This window comes from Hyla sarda, chromosome 4, assembly GCF_029499605.1.
Source record: "Hyla sarda isolate aHylSar1 chromosome 4, aHylSar1.hap1, whole genome shotgun sequence".
NCBI lineage: Eukaryota > Metazoa > Chordata > Amphibia > Anura > Hylidae > Hyla > Hyla sarda.
In genome coordinates, this window is record NC_079192.1 from 99,429,755 (window position 1) to 99,448,477 (window position 18,723).

General features: G+C 41.4%; 1 protein-coding gene across 1 annotated transcript in view; it reads left to right on the forward strand.

The window, feature by feature from the left end:
* Positions 1-1,179: 1,179 nt before the first annotated feature.
* Positions 1,180-18,723, forward strand: part of LOC130367387 (putative proline-rich protein 21) — a 37,173-nt gene continuing 19,629 nt past the window's right edge. Inside the window, exons 1-2 of the mRNA XM_056569803.1 lie at positions 1,180-1,242; positions 8,277-8,348. Coding sequence (XP_056425778.1) covers positions 1,180-1,242; positions 8,277-8,348 — 135 coding nt within the window. The remainder of the gene's footprint in view (positions 1,243-8,276; positions 8,349-18,723) is intronic.

Here is an 18,723-nt window from a genome sequence, read left to right on the forward strand (position 1 = left end):
TATGAGGGCAGAAAAATGCGCTACAGTATGCTTAAAAAAACTTATTGGAGAAAAGCACTAGCCGGTGATTACTTTTGCCTGGACTTTCACAGTATCTAGGCCCTTGACATATTAACAGGTGCAAAATAGTACACTACTTAGATGTACGCATGTGGAATGCACTTATGAGGGCAGAAAAATGCGCTACAGTACGCTTAAAAAATCGTATAGGAGTAAAACACCAGCCTATGATTACTTTTGCCTGTCCTTTTACAGTATCTAGGCCCTTTACAGATTAACAGGTACAAAATAGTACACTACTTAGATGTAGGTATGTGATATGCCATTATGAGGGTAGAAAAATTTGCTACAGTACGTTTACAAAAACTTATTTTTGCACAACACCAGCAGTACACATCAGTGCTGGAGCACACAAAAGCTGTGTACTAAACCTAAAATTGCACTCTGTCAAAGAATATTAGGAATGGATTGCTGGGTATTATACCATCTACTTATACCATCTACCATCTAGACTAGTATAACCAGCAGATGATTTTTTGTGGAATAAAGACACAGAATTATTCCTGCCCTCGAGCCTGGACCTGGACCGCACTAAATGGAGTTTAATGAAGCGATTCACATGATAGAATCGTGGCGATATTCGCATTCGTTGCAAATCAAATTTTTCATGAAATTTGTAATGAATTCGGATTCGTCAGCTTTGATTCGCTCATCTCTATTCACAGCTACAAGGGAGAGAGCTGATATGGAGATGCGGTGTCCCAGCACCAGTGGCTGTCCCGTGGTTTTGGACTGTCTCGGACAGCCTGGCAGCACAAATTGTTGGGTCCACTAAGGTTCTGCTAATGAAATAATTATGTATTTATTGTAATATAAGAATATATTTTCCTAAATTAATTTCCTTATTGTTATGTGTATATATGTTTAACATGTTATTGTGCCTTTAAGGGTGTTACCCATAAGACCCTGCAGTGAACCCAATGTAACGCTGCCTGCCAATTAGGCCCCAAAAGTCTCATGTGTATAGTGAGGAGCAGGGGAGGAGTTAGTTAGTTCACTGCTGGTAATAGTCCAGTGCTAGTCTCTAGTTTTAGTGGCTCGTGAGCAACAACTTGGCTCAGGTGTGCTGAGTGTAGTGTGCTCTAAGGAGAGGCCTACCTCTATTCTCTAATCCCTATCATGGTCATCCTGCAAGAAAATTCTCGCATGTGGGAAATTCATGCCTCTGCGGAGAAAGCTACAGTATATTGGCAGGACCCTTGCTACCAGAATTCATTCATTCAACTACTACAAGTCTCAGAACGGCAACAGGGCTTGCAAGGGGTTACGCTGCACTCTCGCACCAAAGGCCAGTTGTCTGTGCGCATCTGCTCAGTAAAGACAGTTATCTGTAACCTGAGGACTGTGTGTTTATTTGCTCATTGTGTCTGGCCCAGGAGAAGCTGCCTTGGACCGTGTATAGGATAACGGTGCCCTGGCATCATGAAGTGAACAGGTACATTTACTAACACCCCAAGATTTGGAGTTACAAAGGGAACAAGTACATTTACTAACACCCCGTGGCCTCCACAGAGAGATCAGTGCACTATGGCTAATAACATTACATTAGTAAGTTGCTTTATTATACTTTTTGTCACAATACACAGGTTTACTCTTTTTCCAGACAAGTCCTTTAACCGATAACGACCATGGACGTCTATGCTCGTCCAATGGCCGTTAACGGGGTATGGCGCGGGTTCCCGACTCGAGCCCGTGTCATACCAGCCAGCCCCCAGCTAATTCTTGTAGCTGGGGGCCGGAGATAATAGCCGACATGTGGCGATCGCCTCGGCCGGCTATTAACCCTTTCGATCGCTGCTGTCAAATTTAACAGCGGTGTCTAAAGGTGCCTGTATCCCGTCCCTGGTAGTCTAGTGGCAGGGCCAGGCTTTATCAATTGAGCGCAGAGCACACAGATCAATGGGATTGTATGTAACCCCACTGATCTGTATGAGGAATCAAATGATTCCTCCTAAAAGTCCCCTAAGAGGACTAAAAGTGTAAAAAAAAAAAGTTTAAAAACACACACACTAACCCCTTCCTTATTAAAAGTTTAAATCACCCCCCTTTTCCCAAATTCCATATAAAAATATATAACCATAATAAAAATAAATATATATGGTATCGCCATGTGTGTGTAAATGTCCAAACTATAAAAATATATCATAACTTAAACCGCACGGTCAATGGTGTATGCCCAAAAAAATTCCAAAGTCCAAAATAGCGTACTTTTGGTCACTTTGGTCACGATCAAAACAGAAATGGTACTGATTAAAACTTCAGATCACGTTGCAAAAATTAGCCTTCATACCAACCCATACGCGGAAAAATTAAAAAGTTATAGGGGTCAGAAGAGGACAATTTTAAATGTATAAATTTTCGCGCATGTAGTTATGATTTTTTCCAAAAGTACAATCAAAATCATCGACCTACAGAATAAAGATAAAGTTTCATTTTTACTGAAAAATGTACGGCATAGAAAAGGAAGCCCCCAAAATTTACAAAATGGTGTTTTTTCTTCAATTTTTGTTGCACAATGATTTTTTTTCCGTTGCACCGTACTTTTTTGGGTAAAATGACTAATGTCATTACAAAGTAGAATTGGTGGTTCAAATAATAAGCCCTCATATGGATTTTTAGGTGCAAAATTGAAAGGGTTATGATTTTTAAAAGGTAAGGAGGAAAAAAGGAAAGTGCATTAACAGAAAAATGCTTGGTCCTTAAGGGGTTAAAACAGTATTCAGAGTAATTACATTTATGAGGATAAAGACACACCTGAGCCAAATCCCCACATACTATAATAGAGAGGTCCAAGCAAGGCTTAAGTCCTGCAGGAATGCATGGGAAAAGAGTTACATCACTTTTTCCACAGCAGGAACACTGTTCCCATTAGCAGGAGACCTGCAGGACCATCCCTTAAAGGGGTACTCCCGTGAAAACCTTTTTTTTTATTTTTTTAATGCATTTCCTCTGATGTCAAGACCACAGTGCTCTCTGCTGACCTCTGCTGTCCATTTTAGGAAATGTCCAGAGCAGCATATGTTTGCTATTGGGATTTTCTCCTGCTCTGGACAGTTCCTAAAATGAACAGCAGAGGTCAGCAGAGAGCACTGTGGTCATAACATCCGAGGAAATGCATTTCTTTTTTGGACTTCTCTTTAGTATACAGCCCCTAAAAAGTACTGGAAGGATTAAGATTTTTTTAATAGAAGTGATTTACAAATCTGTTTAACTTTCTGGCACCAGTTGATTTAAAAAAAAAAAAAGTTTTCCACGGGAGTACCCCTTTAATGGAAATCTTGGGGAAGTTCCCACAATTTTTTTTCCAGGACTTGACCTCTCAGTCAAAGTGTATGAGCAACAAACCTTTTTATGTTTTTTATCCCTTTTTAATTGTCTGTAAGAAACAGTAAGAAACACAGGACCCCCACCTACCAGCGTCTGTACTTCCTGGTTCCTCCTGACATAAACATGTGCCTCTGCACGTGATCCCTGGCTGTTGGAGGCATTGTCATGACCATTGATTGGCTGCAGTGGTCACATTTCTGTACCAGTAGGACTAGGAAATACAGAGACAAGGAGGGGTCCCAGGAAGCATTGGAACTGGGGCTGTGAGGTTATTTTCACACTGCATCTCTTAGTGCCTATCCAAGGTATATGTAAGGGGGATCCCCCATTCTATACCTTATGACAGATGGCACTTGCTGGCATCAATCATACGTATGGTCATCTGTTAAAAAAATAAAAATAAAACCCTATAGCGCCAAGTATAAAGTACACTATTTCAAACTGCAACATAACTCTACTGGCCACTGCCAGGTAGTGGTATTACTATATACTCCGGCAAGGCATTTTACAACAGGCTAAGGGGAGTAAGACTACATTTTATTACAATTTATCCACCATTTTGAGCCATTGAAAACATATATATATATATATATATATATATATATATATTTGTAAATCACAGAAATTGATGTGATCCAAGGTTGATATAAGGTGCCCAACCCCAAGTGCAGTTGTGCACCTATGTTGGAGTGGAGGACCTGCACCTATGGATCACAATATGGTTTCACAGCTGTGGTTAATGTAAACAATGACATTAGCTAACCCTCAAAACTGATGTAAAATTGAGACATTAGCCAGTATATCCTTATATGAAGGACACACTTGAGCCCGCACACCACGCCAAGGTTTCTCAAATGATGCGGGTCCTATCAACTAACCTACCTGGCCAGATAAATAAAACCAGGAACCGATATACGGCAGCCATAGGCCCGACTTGCAGATTGCTCCTCAGTCACCTCCAGTGTGAATCTAAGCACACATACAATGGGAGGGAGTAGACAAACTACAAGGCCCACCCTGGTTGGTTCATTTATAGCAGGCCACACAGGTGAAACCCTAATGCTACCCATATATTTGCTCTGAAATAAAAACTGTCCAATTTCCTCCGGGTTTACAGTTCTGACTAACAGATCACTGAGACGTCGGTTACATGCTGACAATACAAGTCAGTGAAGAGGGGAAGGGTGAAGAGTCAGGTGGGAGGGGGCAGAGAACAGAGGCATAGAGAAAGACACACAAAGAGACTGCAAAGAGAAACAGATGTCCTGTCTGTTCAACAATAACAACAAAGATTATGATGTCATTTATTGTGTATGTGTCCTTTCTAGATAAGAATTAACCATATTTCCGCCGCTGAGCCCAACGAACTTAACTCCACCACTGAAATCATACTCTATACTCACCATTAAAAAGATAACGTTTTTTTTCCTATACAAATAGTTTGTGGAAACTATTTAGACCTGATCTTAGCTGCACAGATTGGGAAAAATAATGCTATGTAGGTGCTTTCATTCTCCAATCAATTCTGTAAAGTAAATGCACAGTCTTGAGAGCTGTCTGTAGACTTTGCAGTCTGGGAATAACTAACAATGAACTCAGTTGAATGGATGATGTCATCTGCAGTTAGATTAATAGTTTGTTTGCCTAAATGTTAAGTTATGTATTCAGGTCCATGCTCCCTGGTTTCTGGAGAATTACAAATATTTGACTATTTATGTGAAACTTCCTAGTGTTAGTGCTGGCAGTCGCTCCCTGTGTATTATTCTTATGCTATTTCTTTATCATATTTCTGCTGGAGACGTAGGTATTCCAACATGTAACGTACTGTTTCCATCAATAATTCTACATCAGAGTGATTGCTACTTCCCTGGTAGAGTATTTGTCTGTTCACACTCCACTTATTCTCAATTAGTTTACAGAAAGATGAAAGGAATGACAGTCAAGATGAATGAGTTCATTGCAGATAATTAAAGGGAAGCTTATATTGGTACGCATAGATAAATACACAGTCATATGTAGAATAGGAAGGATGTGAAATTGCTCCTTGATTCATAATGCTCTATATGGCAAGCATAGCTCAATTTCATATTCTGCTTTCTGTTAAAGGGGTACTCCACTTGAAAAAAATTTGGTGCCAGAAAGTTAAACTGATTTGTAAATTGCTTCTATTTTAAAATCTTAACCCTTCCAGTACTTGTCAGCTGCTGTATGGTCCAAAGGAAGTTATTTCTTTTTGAATTTCCTTTCTGTCTGACCACAGTGCTCTCTGCTGACACCTCTGTCCATTTTCCTAAAATGGACAGAGGTGTCAGCAGAGAGCACTGCGGTCAGACAGAAAATTAATTCAAAAAGAAAAGAACTTACTCTGGAGTATACTGCAGCTGATAAGTATTGGAATGATTAAGATTTTTAAATAGAAGTAATTTACAAATCTGTTTAACTTTCTGGCACCAGTTGATAAAAAAAAAAAAATGTTTTCCAAGGGAGTACCCCTTTAAGCTTAAATGCTGCAGCTTGGTTACTAACCAGACTACCTCGACAAGCTTCCATACAATAGAGAATGGAGAATGCCTTTTAATATTTGCTTGTTCATCTTTAACTCCTTCTTGACATTTGACTATGTTGAGACAGCTCTTTTGCCCTCTGCTATCTGTGGCTGACATCAGTGACCTGCATGCCGATGCCACTTATTTAAAGGGGTACTCCACTGCTCAGCATTTGGAACAAACTGTTACAAACACTGGAGCCGGCGCCGGGAACTTGTGATGTCATAACCATGCCCCCTCATGACGGCACACCCGCCCCCTCAATGCAAGTCTACAGGAGGGGGCGTGACGTGATGTCATGAGGGGGCGGCGCTATCACATGAGCTCCCTGCGCCGGCTCCAGCGTTCTGTACCCCGGGCTCAGGGGTAATTGTGTTCTATAGTGTATCAGATCCCGGATTTCCCTTAGGGGACATTGGTGTGTATTATATTTCCCTCTACAGACCCATATAAGGGCTTGTTTTTTGTGTGACCATTTGTACTTTGTAACGAAACCTCTCATTTTACCATAAAATGTACGGCAAACCCCCCCCCCCCCCCCCCCAAAATTTGGGAAATTTAAATGAAAACCACAATTTTGCACCTTTTGGAGGGTTTCGTTTTCACACTGTAAACTTTACGGTAAAAATGATATGTGTTCTTTATTCTGTGGGTCAATACGATTAAAATGATACCCATGGCTAGATACTTTTATGTTTTTGTACCGCTTAAAAAAACTAAAATTTTTTGTACAAAATCAGTATTCTAAAATCGCCCTATTTTGACCACCTATAACTTTTTCATTTTTCCATATATAGAATGGTATGGGACTAATTTTTGGCGCCGTCATCTGTTCTTTTTATCGATACCACATTTGCATATATAAAACTTTTAGATAATTTTTTATAAATTTTATTTGGAATTAAATGTGACTAAAAAGCAGCATTTTTTTTTTTTTTTACGTTTACGCCGTTCACCGTACGGGATCATTAACATTATATTTTGATAGTTCGGACATTTACGCATGCGGCAATACCAAATATGTTTATTAAAAAAAACGCTTTTTGGTTGTAAAATGGGAAAAAACTGACAATTTTCATTTCATTCAAGGAGGGGATTTTCACTTTTTTTTTACACTTTTTATGTCCCCATAGGGGATTATCTATAGCAATACTGTTCAGCGCTATGCATAGGGCATAGCACTGATCATTGTTATCGGCGATCTTCTGCTCTGGTCTGCTTGATCTCAGACCAGAGTAGGAGAGGCCGGGAGATGGATGGAGGCAGGTGAGGGGACCTCCATCCGCCATTACAGATGATCGAATCCCGGGGGGGGGGGGGTTATCCAGGAATAGAGAAAGAGTGTTAATTTCTTTCAAAGATAGCTCCACGTCTGTCCCCAGGTTGTGTGTGGCATTACAACTTGGCTTCTTTCACTTCAATAGAACTGATCTGCAGAACCCAGCCTGGAGACAGACAGGGAGCAGTTTTGAAAGAAATTAGCTCTGTTTTTCTCTTCCTTGATAACCACTTTAATGGTCTATTCACACAGGCAGTATTCTGTGCAGATTTGATGCGCAGATTTGATGCGCAGGATTTTCTGGTGCAGATTTCAATATAAACTGAATGACTGAACACAGCTTGAAATCCTGCACATCAAATCTGCGCAGAATACTGTATGTGTTGATAGACCATAAAGGAGTAATACAGTATCAAAAAATGTATTCCCTATCCGATAAGTGTCTGATCGCGGGGGGTTCGATCGCTGAGACCTCCTGCCCGGCACCGTGGCTCTCATGTCTCGTATCCATGCATTGTGTCGACCACGGCATGGAACTCTGGCCAACACGCCCCCTCTATGCATATATGTGAGAGCCAGAGATACCCGAACGCTATATCTCCGACTCTACGATAGAGATGCATTAAGGGTTATGTGTCGCCACAGCTTCGTACCGTGGTCAACACACTGCATTAATGCAGAGAGCAACAGCGCCATGCGGGAGATCGCGGATAGGGGATACGTTTTTTGATACTGGACTTCCTCTTTAAATCCTGTGCGCATGTATACTTGTGCTTCCAAACTTCTTTCCTATTTAACATCTGAGAAAGGTTGATTATTTTTAAGAGTTTTTGGCTATTGGAAATTGGGGCGCATTCTTTGCAACCCAAGTAAACATCCTTACAAATTTGCCTGATGTGCTTTTCTTTTCCAACTAACTTGGCAATAACAGTGATCAAAATAGTTATTGATATTTATGGTTTAAACAATTTGTTTTTCCATGTTATATTTATATTATTATATTTTATTTATAATATATATATATTTATTTTTTTAAACATCATGGCTAATTTCTTTTATTTTAGCGATGTAGCTCTCCTACAGGAGGTAAAAGTTCTCCACTGCCACCCTTGGAAGTAGCACTTTGGACAGACCAGGTATGTCTATGTATTACATAGTCAGCCGCTCCTATTCACTAGCATTGTACCAAACAATTGGGCATATTTCTCTAACGAAATACAAGGGCATAGCAAAACAGGATGCAGTTATACACATGTCCAGAGCTTGAAGATTACAGATTTTGCATTGGGCCCAAGAAGGTCTTCAAGTTACACCTCAAAAATGTGTCCAAAACTGATGTTATATGCAGCAAATTGAATGTACTGCATCAAAATGAATAATTCCACTTGTGTCATCTCTAAGATTATTCTGCAAAAACTATGGGGGGAGATTTATCATTGCTTTTAGAGCATTTTTTTGTCTATGTTTAGGCGCAGTTCAGGCGCAAGCAGCATATTTAATGACTTTTAATGCACCCTTTGATATAGACAGTTTCACTCTTTTTGCCTACCCGTAGAACTTTTTCTTTTTGACCATGCAGTGGTCACCTATTTATCATTTGCCACTTTTGTCAAAAGTCCCTATTTTGTGCACAAAGGTACTTTTTTAGGCGCAAAGCTACACCACCTAGCAGTAGGCGTGAAAATAATTTCTACCTTCTGCAATTCAACCTTTAACCCCTTAAGGACCGGGGGGGTTTTCCGTTTTTGCATTTTCGTTTTTTGCTCCTTGCCTTTAAAAAATCATAAATCTTTCAATTTTGCACCTAAAAATCCATATGATGGCTTATTTTTTGCGCCACCAATTCTACTTTGTAATGACGTCAGTCATTTTGCCCAAAAATCTACGGTGAAACGGAAAAAAAATCATTGTGCGACAAAATTGAAAAAAAAAACGCAGTTTTGTAACTTTTGGGGGCTTCCGTTTCTACGTAGTACATTTTTCGGTAAAAATGACACCTTATCTTTATTCTGTAGGTCCATATGATTAAAATGATACCCTACTTATTTAGGTTTAATTTTTTCGGACTTCTGGAAAAAATCATAACTACATGCAGGAAAATTTATACGTTTAAAATTGTCATTTTCTGACCCCTATAACTTTTTTATTTTTCCGCGTATGAGGCGGTATGAGAGCTCATTTTTTGCACCGTGATCTGAAGTTTTTAACGGTACCATTTTTTCATTGATAGGACTTATTGATCGCTTTTTATTCATTTTGAAATGATGTAAAAAGTGACCAAAAATGCACTATTTTGGACTTTGGAATTTTTTTGTGCGCACGCCATTGACCGAGCGGTTTAATTAATGATATATTTTTATAATTCGGACATTTCCGCACGCGGTGATACCATATATGTTTATTTTTATTTACACTGGTTTTTTTTTTTTATTGGAAAAGGGGGTGATTCAAACTTTTAATAGGGGAGGAGTTAAATGATCTTTATTCACTTTTTTTGTTCACTTTTTTTTTGCAGTGTTATAGGTCCCATAGGGACCTATAACACTGCACACACTGATCTTTTACATTGATCACTGGTTTCTCATAAGAAACCAGTGATCAATGATTCTGCCGCATGACTGCTCATGCCTGGATCTCAGGCACTGAGCAGTCATTCGGCGATCGGACAGCGAGGAGGCAGGTAGGGGCCCTCCTGCTGTCCTGTCAGCTGTTCGGGATGCCGCGATTAGCCGCGGCTATCCCGAACAGCCCGACTGAGCTAGCCGGCCACTTTCGGTTTTACTTTTAGCCGTGCAGCTCAGCTCTGAGCGTGATCGGCGCTGCGCGCTATTAGAGGCGGGTCCCGGCTTTACTATGACGCCGGGCCTGCCGTGATATGATGCTGGGTTACTGTGTAACCCCGCGTTATATCAGAAGAGCAGGACCAAGGGCGTACCTGTACGCCCTTGGTCCTTAAGGGGTTAAAGGGGTACTCCGGTGAAAAACTTTTTTTTTTAAATCAACTGGTGCCAGAAAGTTAAACAGATTTGTAAATTACTTCTATTAAAAAATCTTAATCCTTCCTGTACTTATTAGCTGCTGAATACTACAGCGGAAATTCTTTTCTTTTTGAAATACAGAGCTGTCTGCTGACATCATGAGCACAGTGCTCTCTGCTGACATCTCTGTCCATTTTAGGAACTGCATATGTTTGCTATGGGGATTTTCTTTTATGCTGGCAGTTCCTGAAATGGACAGAGATGTCAGCAGAGAGCACCCTGCTCATGATGTCAGCAGACAGCTCTGTGTTTCGAACAGAAAAGAATTTCCACTGTAGTATTCAGCAGCTAATAAGTACAGGAAGGATTAAGATTTTTTTAATAGGAGTAATTTACAAACCTGTTTAACTTTCTGGCCCCAGTTGATTTAAAAAAAAAAGTTTTTCACCGGAGTACCCCTTTAACCTCTTGTGGACGACAGCGTCCCACTCCCCTTCTATGACACGCGTTCAGGAGCTGAGTGCAGGTCATAGCTGGGTGGTCCTGGTTGCTATCTGCCACCAGAACCCATCTCTAATGCCGGACATCACCGATCATGATGATTCCCGGCTATAACCCCTTAGACACCGCAATCAAATTAGATTGTAGCGTCTAAAATGCAAGTAAAAATGTCCCGGCAGCTCTGTGAAAGTAAATAAAAACACCTAATCTTCCAAATTCAGGACCCGGGTAGGTTTCTACTTCCCTCCCTCACAAGCGTCTAGAAAAAGTGTATGTGGTAGAGCTTTTCCCACCACAGCAGAGCTGCGCAAAATTCATCATCCTGCTGCCCCTTCTTGATAAATAAGATGCACGCTAGTCAAACCCACCACCCAAATAAACGCGAGAAAATAGCTCTACCGTAGATATTCTTTGATAAATCTGGGCCTATGACATGTTTGCAAAATGGTGCATAAAATTAGCATGTAACAAAAAAAAAATTAGGCACAAATTTGATACATTTTTCAGCATTTGTGCTGCTTCTGACTACTTACAAATGCACGGAAAAATGTAATTCTTACTAAACTATTGCTCAGCATTCCCTAATGTTCATAATGCAGAGTGGTGATAAAGTAAACTATTACCAAACTTCTATAAAATGTGTAACCACTACATTTTATTGGTCCAGAAAGAAACAGATAAGTCAACACTGAATCCACCTTAGCCTTAACAGCACACCTGCACAGTCCTCAACAGATCCTAAACTGCAACCACCCTGGTGCTCAATCTTCAGAATACGAGCAATGCATTTCAATAGAAAATAGAAGTCAGATTGCACTCACGCTTGGTGAACAGATTCTTCTTTATTCGGTACGGTGTGTAAAACATAAAGAGGGGCGCTTGGATAAGCAGTGTATCAGACGACAGCTATTTCACACCGCTCCCGGTGCTTCTTCAGGTCACACCTCCTCTGACGCGAGAGGTCAGGTAAATACCTTCTACCACCTGTCACTGTGATAGCCTGGAGGAGTAGGGTATGGGGAATGTAGCTGTGCGGTGATTAACCCCTTAAGGACCAAGGGCGTACAGGTACGCCTTTGCTAGACGCGACCACCAATAGCAGATCGGGGGCGGAGGGGTTTACTTTCGGTTTCCCCGTCCTGCCCACCCACAATAGGCGGGGCAGAACGGGGAAACCGACAGGGACCGGCGCCGAAGATCCACTTACCCATCGGCGACGGCAGCGGCGACGATCGGCGGAAGAAGAGGACGGCGACGCAGCTCCCTGGATCCAACGGAAGCCGGTGAGTTACTTAGCAACATCTGGAGGGCTACAGTCTGAGACCACTATAGTGGTCTCTAAACTGTAACCATCCAGATGTGGCAAAACTACAACTCCCAGCATGCCCAGAGAGCTGTTTAGGCTTGCTGGGAGTTGCAGTTTTGCAACAGCTGGAGGTCTACAGTTTGAGACCACTGCAAAGTGATCTCTATACTGTGCACCTCCAGATCTTGCAAAACTACAACTCCCAGCATGCCCAGACAGCAGTTTGCTGTCTGGGCATGCTGGGAGTTGTAGTTTTGCAACATCTGGAGGTCCACAGTTTGGAGACCACTATGCAGTGGTCTCTAAACTATAGCTCTACAGATGTTGCAAAACTGCAACTCCCAGCAAGCCTAAACAGCAAACAGCTGTCTCTGCATGCTGGGAGTTGTAGTTGCGATCCCTCCAGATGTTGCATAACTACATCTCCCAGCATGCCTTTCGGCGATCAGTACATGCTGGGAGTTGAAGTTTTGCAACAGCTGGAGGAACACTGGTTGGAAAATACTGAGTTAGGTAACAGAACCTAACTGAAGGTTTTCCAACCAGTGTGCCTCCAGCTGTTGCAAAAGTACAACTCCCAGCATGCACGGTCTGTCAGTACATGCTAGGAGTTGTAGTTTTGAAACAGCTGGAGGTTTGCCCCCCCATGTGAACGTACAGGGTACATTCACACTGGCGGGTTTACAGTAAGTTTTCTGCTTCAAGTTTGGGCTGTGGCAAATTTTTCACCGCATCGCAAACTCCTAGCGGTAAATTCACTGTAAACCCGCCAGTGTGACTGTACCCTAAAAACACTACACTTACACATAATAAAGAGTAAAACACTACATATACACCCCCTTACACTGTCCCCCTAATAAAAAATAAAAAACGTATTGTACGGCAGTGTTTCCAAAACAGAGCCTCCAGCTGTTGCAAAACAACAACTCCCAGCATTTCCGGACAGCCACTGACTGTCCAGGCATGCTGGGAGTTTAGCAACAGCTGGAGGCACCCTGTTTGGGAATCACTGGCGTAGAATACCCCTATGTCCACCCCTGTGCAATCCCTAACTTAGTCCTCAAATGCGCATGGCGCTCTCTCACTTCGGAGCCCTGTCGTATTTCAAGGAAACAGTTTAGTGCCACATATGGGGTATCTCCGTACTCAGGAGAAATTGCGTTACTAATTTTGGGGGCTTTTTTTCCTTTTACCCCTTATGAAAAAGAAAAGTTGGGGTCTGCACCAGCCTGTTAGTGTAAAAAAAATTTTTTTTTTACACTAACATGCTGGTGTTGTCCTTTACTTTTTATTTTCACGGGAGGTAAAAGGAAAAAAAGACCCCCAAAATTTGTAACGCAATTTCTCCTGAGTACGGAGATACCCCATATGTGGACGTAAAATGCTCTGCGGACGCACAACAAGGCTCAGGAGTGAGAGCGCACTATGTACATTTGAGGCCTAAATTGGTGATTTGCACAGGGGTGGCTGATTTTACAGTGGTTCTGACATAAACACAAAACAATAAATACAGACATGTTAGCCCATTTTGGAAACGACACCCCTCACGGAACGTAACAAGGGGTATAGTGAGCCTGAACACCCCACAGGTGTTTGACAAATTTTCATTAAAGTTGGATGGGAAAGTGAAAAAAAAAAAATTTTTTTCGCTAAAATGCTGGTGTCACCCTAAATTTTTCATTTTCACAAGGGAAAATAAAAAAAAGCCCCCCAAAATTTGTAACCCAATTTCTTCTGAGTAAGAGCATACCCCATATGTGGATGTAAAGTGCTCTATGGGTGCACTACAATGCTCAGAAGAGAAGGAGCGCCATTGGGATTTTGAAGAGAAAATTTTTCCGGAATTGAAGGCCACTTGTGTTTACAAAGCCCCCAAGGTACCAGAACAATGGACCCCCCCATATGTGACCCCATTTTGGAAACTACACCCCTCATGTAATGTAATAAGGGGCGCAGTGAGCATTTACGCCCCACAGGTGTCTGACAGATTTTTGGAACAGTGATCCGTGAAAATGAAAAATTTAATTTTCCATTTGCACAGCCCACTGTCCCAAAGATCTGTCAAACGCCAGTGGGGTGTAAATGCTCACTGCACCACTTATTAAATTCTGTGAGGGGTGTAGTTTCCAAAATGGGGTCACATGTGGGGGGGGTCCACTGTTCTGGCACCACGAGGGGCTTTGTAAATGCACATGGCCCCTGACTACCATTCCAAACGAATTCTCTTTCCAAAAGCTCAATGGTGCGCCTCCTCTTCTGAGCATTGTAGTTCGCACGTAGTGCACTTCAGGTCCACTTATGGGGTACCTCCATACTCAGAAGAGATGGGGTTACAAATTTTGGGGGGTATTTTCTGCTATTAACCCTTGCAAAAATGTGAAATTTGGGGGGAAACACATTTTAGTGAAAAAAATATATATATTTTTTTACATATGCAAAAGTCGTGAAACCCGTGTGGGGTATTAAGGCTCACTTTATTCCTTGTTACGTTCCTCAAGGGGTCTAGTTTCCAAAATGGTATGCCATGTGTTTTTTTTTTTTGCTGTTCTGGCACCATAGGGGCTTCCTAAATGCGACATGCCCCCCAAAAAACATTTCTGAAAAACGTACTCTCCAAAATCCCCTTGTCGCTCCTTCGCTTCTGAGCCCTCTACTGCGCCCGCCGAACACTTTACATAGACATATGAGGTATGTGCTTACTCGAGAGAAATTGGGCTACAAATATAAGTATACATTTTCTCCTTTTACCCCTTGTAAAAATTCAAAAATTGGGTTTACAAGAACATGCGAGTGTAAAAAGTAAAGATTGTGAATTTTCTCCTTCACATTGCTGCTATTCCTGTGAAACACCTAAAGGGTTAAAACGCTGATTGAATGTCATTTTGAATACTTTGGGGGGTGTAGTTTTTATAATGGGGTCATTTGTGGGGTATTTCTAATGGGAAGACCCTTCAAATCCACTTCAAACCTGAACTGGTCTCTGAAAAAAAGCGAGGTTCAAAATTTTGTGAAAAATTGGAAAATTGCTGCTGAACTTTGAAGCCCTCTGGTGTCTTCCAAAAGTAAAAACACGTCAATTTTATGATGCAAACATAAAGTAGATATATTGTATATGTGAATAAAAAAAAAAATTATTTTGAATATCCATTTTCCTTACAAGCAGAGAGCTTCAAAGTTAGAAAAATGCAAAATTTTCAAATTTTTCATAAAATTTTGTGATTTTTCACCAAGAAAGGATGCAAGTTACCACAAAATTTTGCCACTATGTTAAAGTAGAATATGTCACGAAAAAACAATCTCGGAATCAGATTGATAACTAAAAGCATTCCAGAGTTATTAATGTTTAAAGTGACAGTGGTCAGATGTGCAAAAAACGCTCTGGTCCTAAGGTGTAAAATGGCCTGGTCCTTAAGGGGTTAAAGGGTGCTTGTTAACCCTTGTTATTCGTAATGCCAGGGTGAGGGCTCCTCAGTAATGCTTGTCCTACCGCCACCCTTCCCAAGAGCGATAGGGAGGTAGATAATAATGGAATGTCCACAACCGGAGAGTTTTCTGAAACAGTTGTAACTTTTACTGAAGATTTTATGCAAGCTTCATAACTGGAACAGTTGCTATACATGCAAGCTTTCTTTGGAGATTGATAAAGGTTGGGACTTTAGCAATTTAGAGTCTTTAGGATGATATGCGCTGTTCCACTGGATTTAGGGGATTTAGTTGCGGTCCAGTAGTCACGCTAGCTTTAGCGGGGGTAATTTAGAACTCACGGTTTAAGTTTCGCTGAGGCCGGTAGGTTTTCAGGCCTAGCGTGTCTTTGCAAGTTGCGCAAATCCATCCTGCTAGTCCGGCATCCACGAGAGCAGCAACCCCAGAGAGCAATAATTGGCTACAGCTCCCTTATATGGGCAGGGGCTGGACTAGTTCTAAGTGGTCCAATACTTGTATCAATCACCATAACAAAGGATTATGGGTAACACGTGACCAAAGGACCTCCAAAGGTCCTCCAACATACCATAGAGGATATTAACATGGTCACAAGACCGAAGGTCCTGCGACGCTAACCAAGGTAAGTACTATACATTATATTAAATATACATTACTATTAAATATATACACATATTAAGACTGTAGAATTAGAGTAGAAAAGAGGCGACTAGGGTCTGTCCCACCTGGGGGACCCTACCTGAGCGTAGTTACTCTGACTTTGGGGACCACCTCACTAGGTACGGTATGCAATACGGTACCGGGACACCACATCACGTCAGAGGGGCAGGTACATCAACACTGCAATACTAATGAGACAGCATAGTGATCATTACTACATCTCAAATATATTTTCTCTCAGGTCTGTACAAAATATACAAAAATGAAAAACAATGTTTCCTTTCTTTTCATACTACAAAACGTCTTATTCAAAGATTGGCTGTGCGGAAAAAGAAAGGGTTTAAAATCAGAAGGTAGAAAAGCTGAGCATGGGTTTACACAAACGCATTCATGTCAAGGCGGTCATTCAGACCTAGGTTTCCCCGAGCAATGGTCTGAATGATCCACCTTGCTTCGCACTGAAGAAGTGCTTTGCGTCTGTTCACACCTTCTTTTGCAGAATTCCTAGAAATTTTATGTTTTTTATGTCTCCTGCATGGTCTTCTAAGACATGAGTAATTTATCTTGGTGACCTTTTTTTCCGCTTTTATAGGATGGATATGTTTTCGAAATCTAATGTTTATGAGCGAATGGTACACCCTATATAAAATCTTTTACAAGGGCAAATAATTACATAAACCATATATTTTGTTCTACAGCAGATTGTATCGTGCCAAACAATTGGGATGCCTCCCAATAATACATTTTTTTCCAGATATGCAAAAGCGCACCAATTACAGGAACCGCACCTGTGCATTCCTGGAGCGATAGTTCTTTTTAACCAATTCTTGTCAGGATTGGTCTTCAGACCACTTTTAACTAGAATGTTTTTGATGTTTTTAAATTTTTTTTATAGGCTATCAACACATTTATTGGGATTATTGCATTTAGATAGGATATCATTCTGTCCTTCTTCTGCCTTGAACCAGTAAATACCTGTCACAATAATAGCAAGCTACGTCTATCAATATAGATCAAAGGAGGAATCTTCAGCGAACAAATCTTTCATATCTTGGGAATGAAAAACAGTATTATTACTCATCATCATCATAATGAATTACTGCCATCATGTTGAGATGAAATTACTCAGTTTCTATTACAGAAAATTGTGGTGTTAGATATTCCAGCCACGGATTTTCCCTGTCTTCTATAGTGAATTTTGTGTGATCTCAGGTTATTCAGTGTAAATTACACAGAAATTAGTCAGATGGACTTTTTACCTACAGTTAACAATTTAATAGTAAGATATTTACAGAACGATGTGGAGGGGGCCCACACCTGACTAAAACCCAAATGTTATTATGTTTATAACAATATATATATATATATATATATATATATATATAAACAAAGGATAAGTTCGCCAGCACTATTGATTCCAAGCTATTATAAGGATCTGGCTTACAGGTGCGGGCTGCTGGGCTAAATATACAGCAACAGAAGAATACAGCAGCACACTGCTAGCACAAAGATATAGATAAAACTTGAGTATATAGATACAACATGAGAAGCTATTCAGTTATGGTGCAGTAAATGAAAGTATATGTCAGGATCCGGGTACTGTGAGGATACTGGAGGTGGATCCTCTGTGTCAGTGGGGTGATGACGTGGGCCGTACCAGGGGAACGGAGTCTAAGGGGTTACTGGTATTCACCAGAGCCCGCCGCAAAGCGGGATGGACTTGCTGCGGCAGGTAACCCCTAGGTCGTTCCACCCGATAGCGACTCAACCCCGACTGACTGCTGAGATAGGCGCGGTACAAGGGATTACGCAAGAGCAAGGTCGGACGTAGCAGAAGGTCAGGGCAGGCAGCAAGGATCGTAGTCAGGGGAAACGGCAGGAGGTCTGGAACACTGGCTTGGGACATACAAGGAACGCTTTCACTGGCACAATGGCAACAAGATCCGGCAATACAGGGAAGGGGAAGTGAGGTGATATAGAGCAGTGCACAGGTGAAAACACTAATTTGGGCCAGGCGCCAATCAGAGGCGCACTGGCCCTTTAAATCGCAGAGAGCCGGCGTGCGCGTGCCGGGACTGTACAGATGGGGAACGGGTCTGGTAAGCAGGCTGGGATGCGAACCGCGAGCGGGCGCGTCCTGCATCGCGGATCGCATCCCTGCTAAGGACACTATTGCAGCGCTCCCGGTCAGCGGGAGGAGCGGGGACCCGGAGCGCTTGGCGTAACAGTATAAAATTGTGAAGTAATGAAATAGTTAGGTACTTAGCTTGCAATTTGGCGGCCAAATAGCTTGGACCGTCCCACCATGGTAAGGTGACCTCACCATAGCTGAATAGCTTCTCATGTTGTATCTATATACTCATGTTTTATCTATATCTTTGTGCTAGTAGTGTGCTGCTTTATTCTTCTGTTTCTATATATATATATATATATATATATATATATATCCCCCACAGACATCTATCACAGTCCGTAGAATGGGCTAACATGGAAGCCAATGCTGAAGGGGACAAATATCTAACAAGACCACAAAACAAATGTAGCCATGCAGAAACAGGATAGTGCAAGATAAAAGATTAGTCAGTGCTTAAACTGAAATAATCTCAAATTCTGTCCTGGTGTATG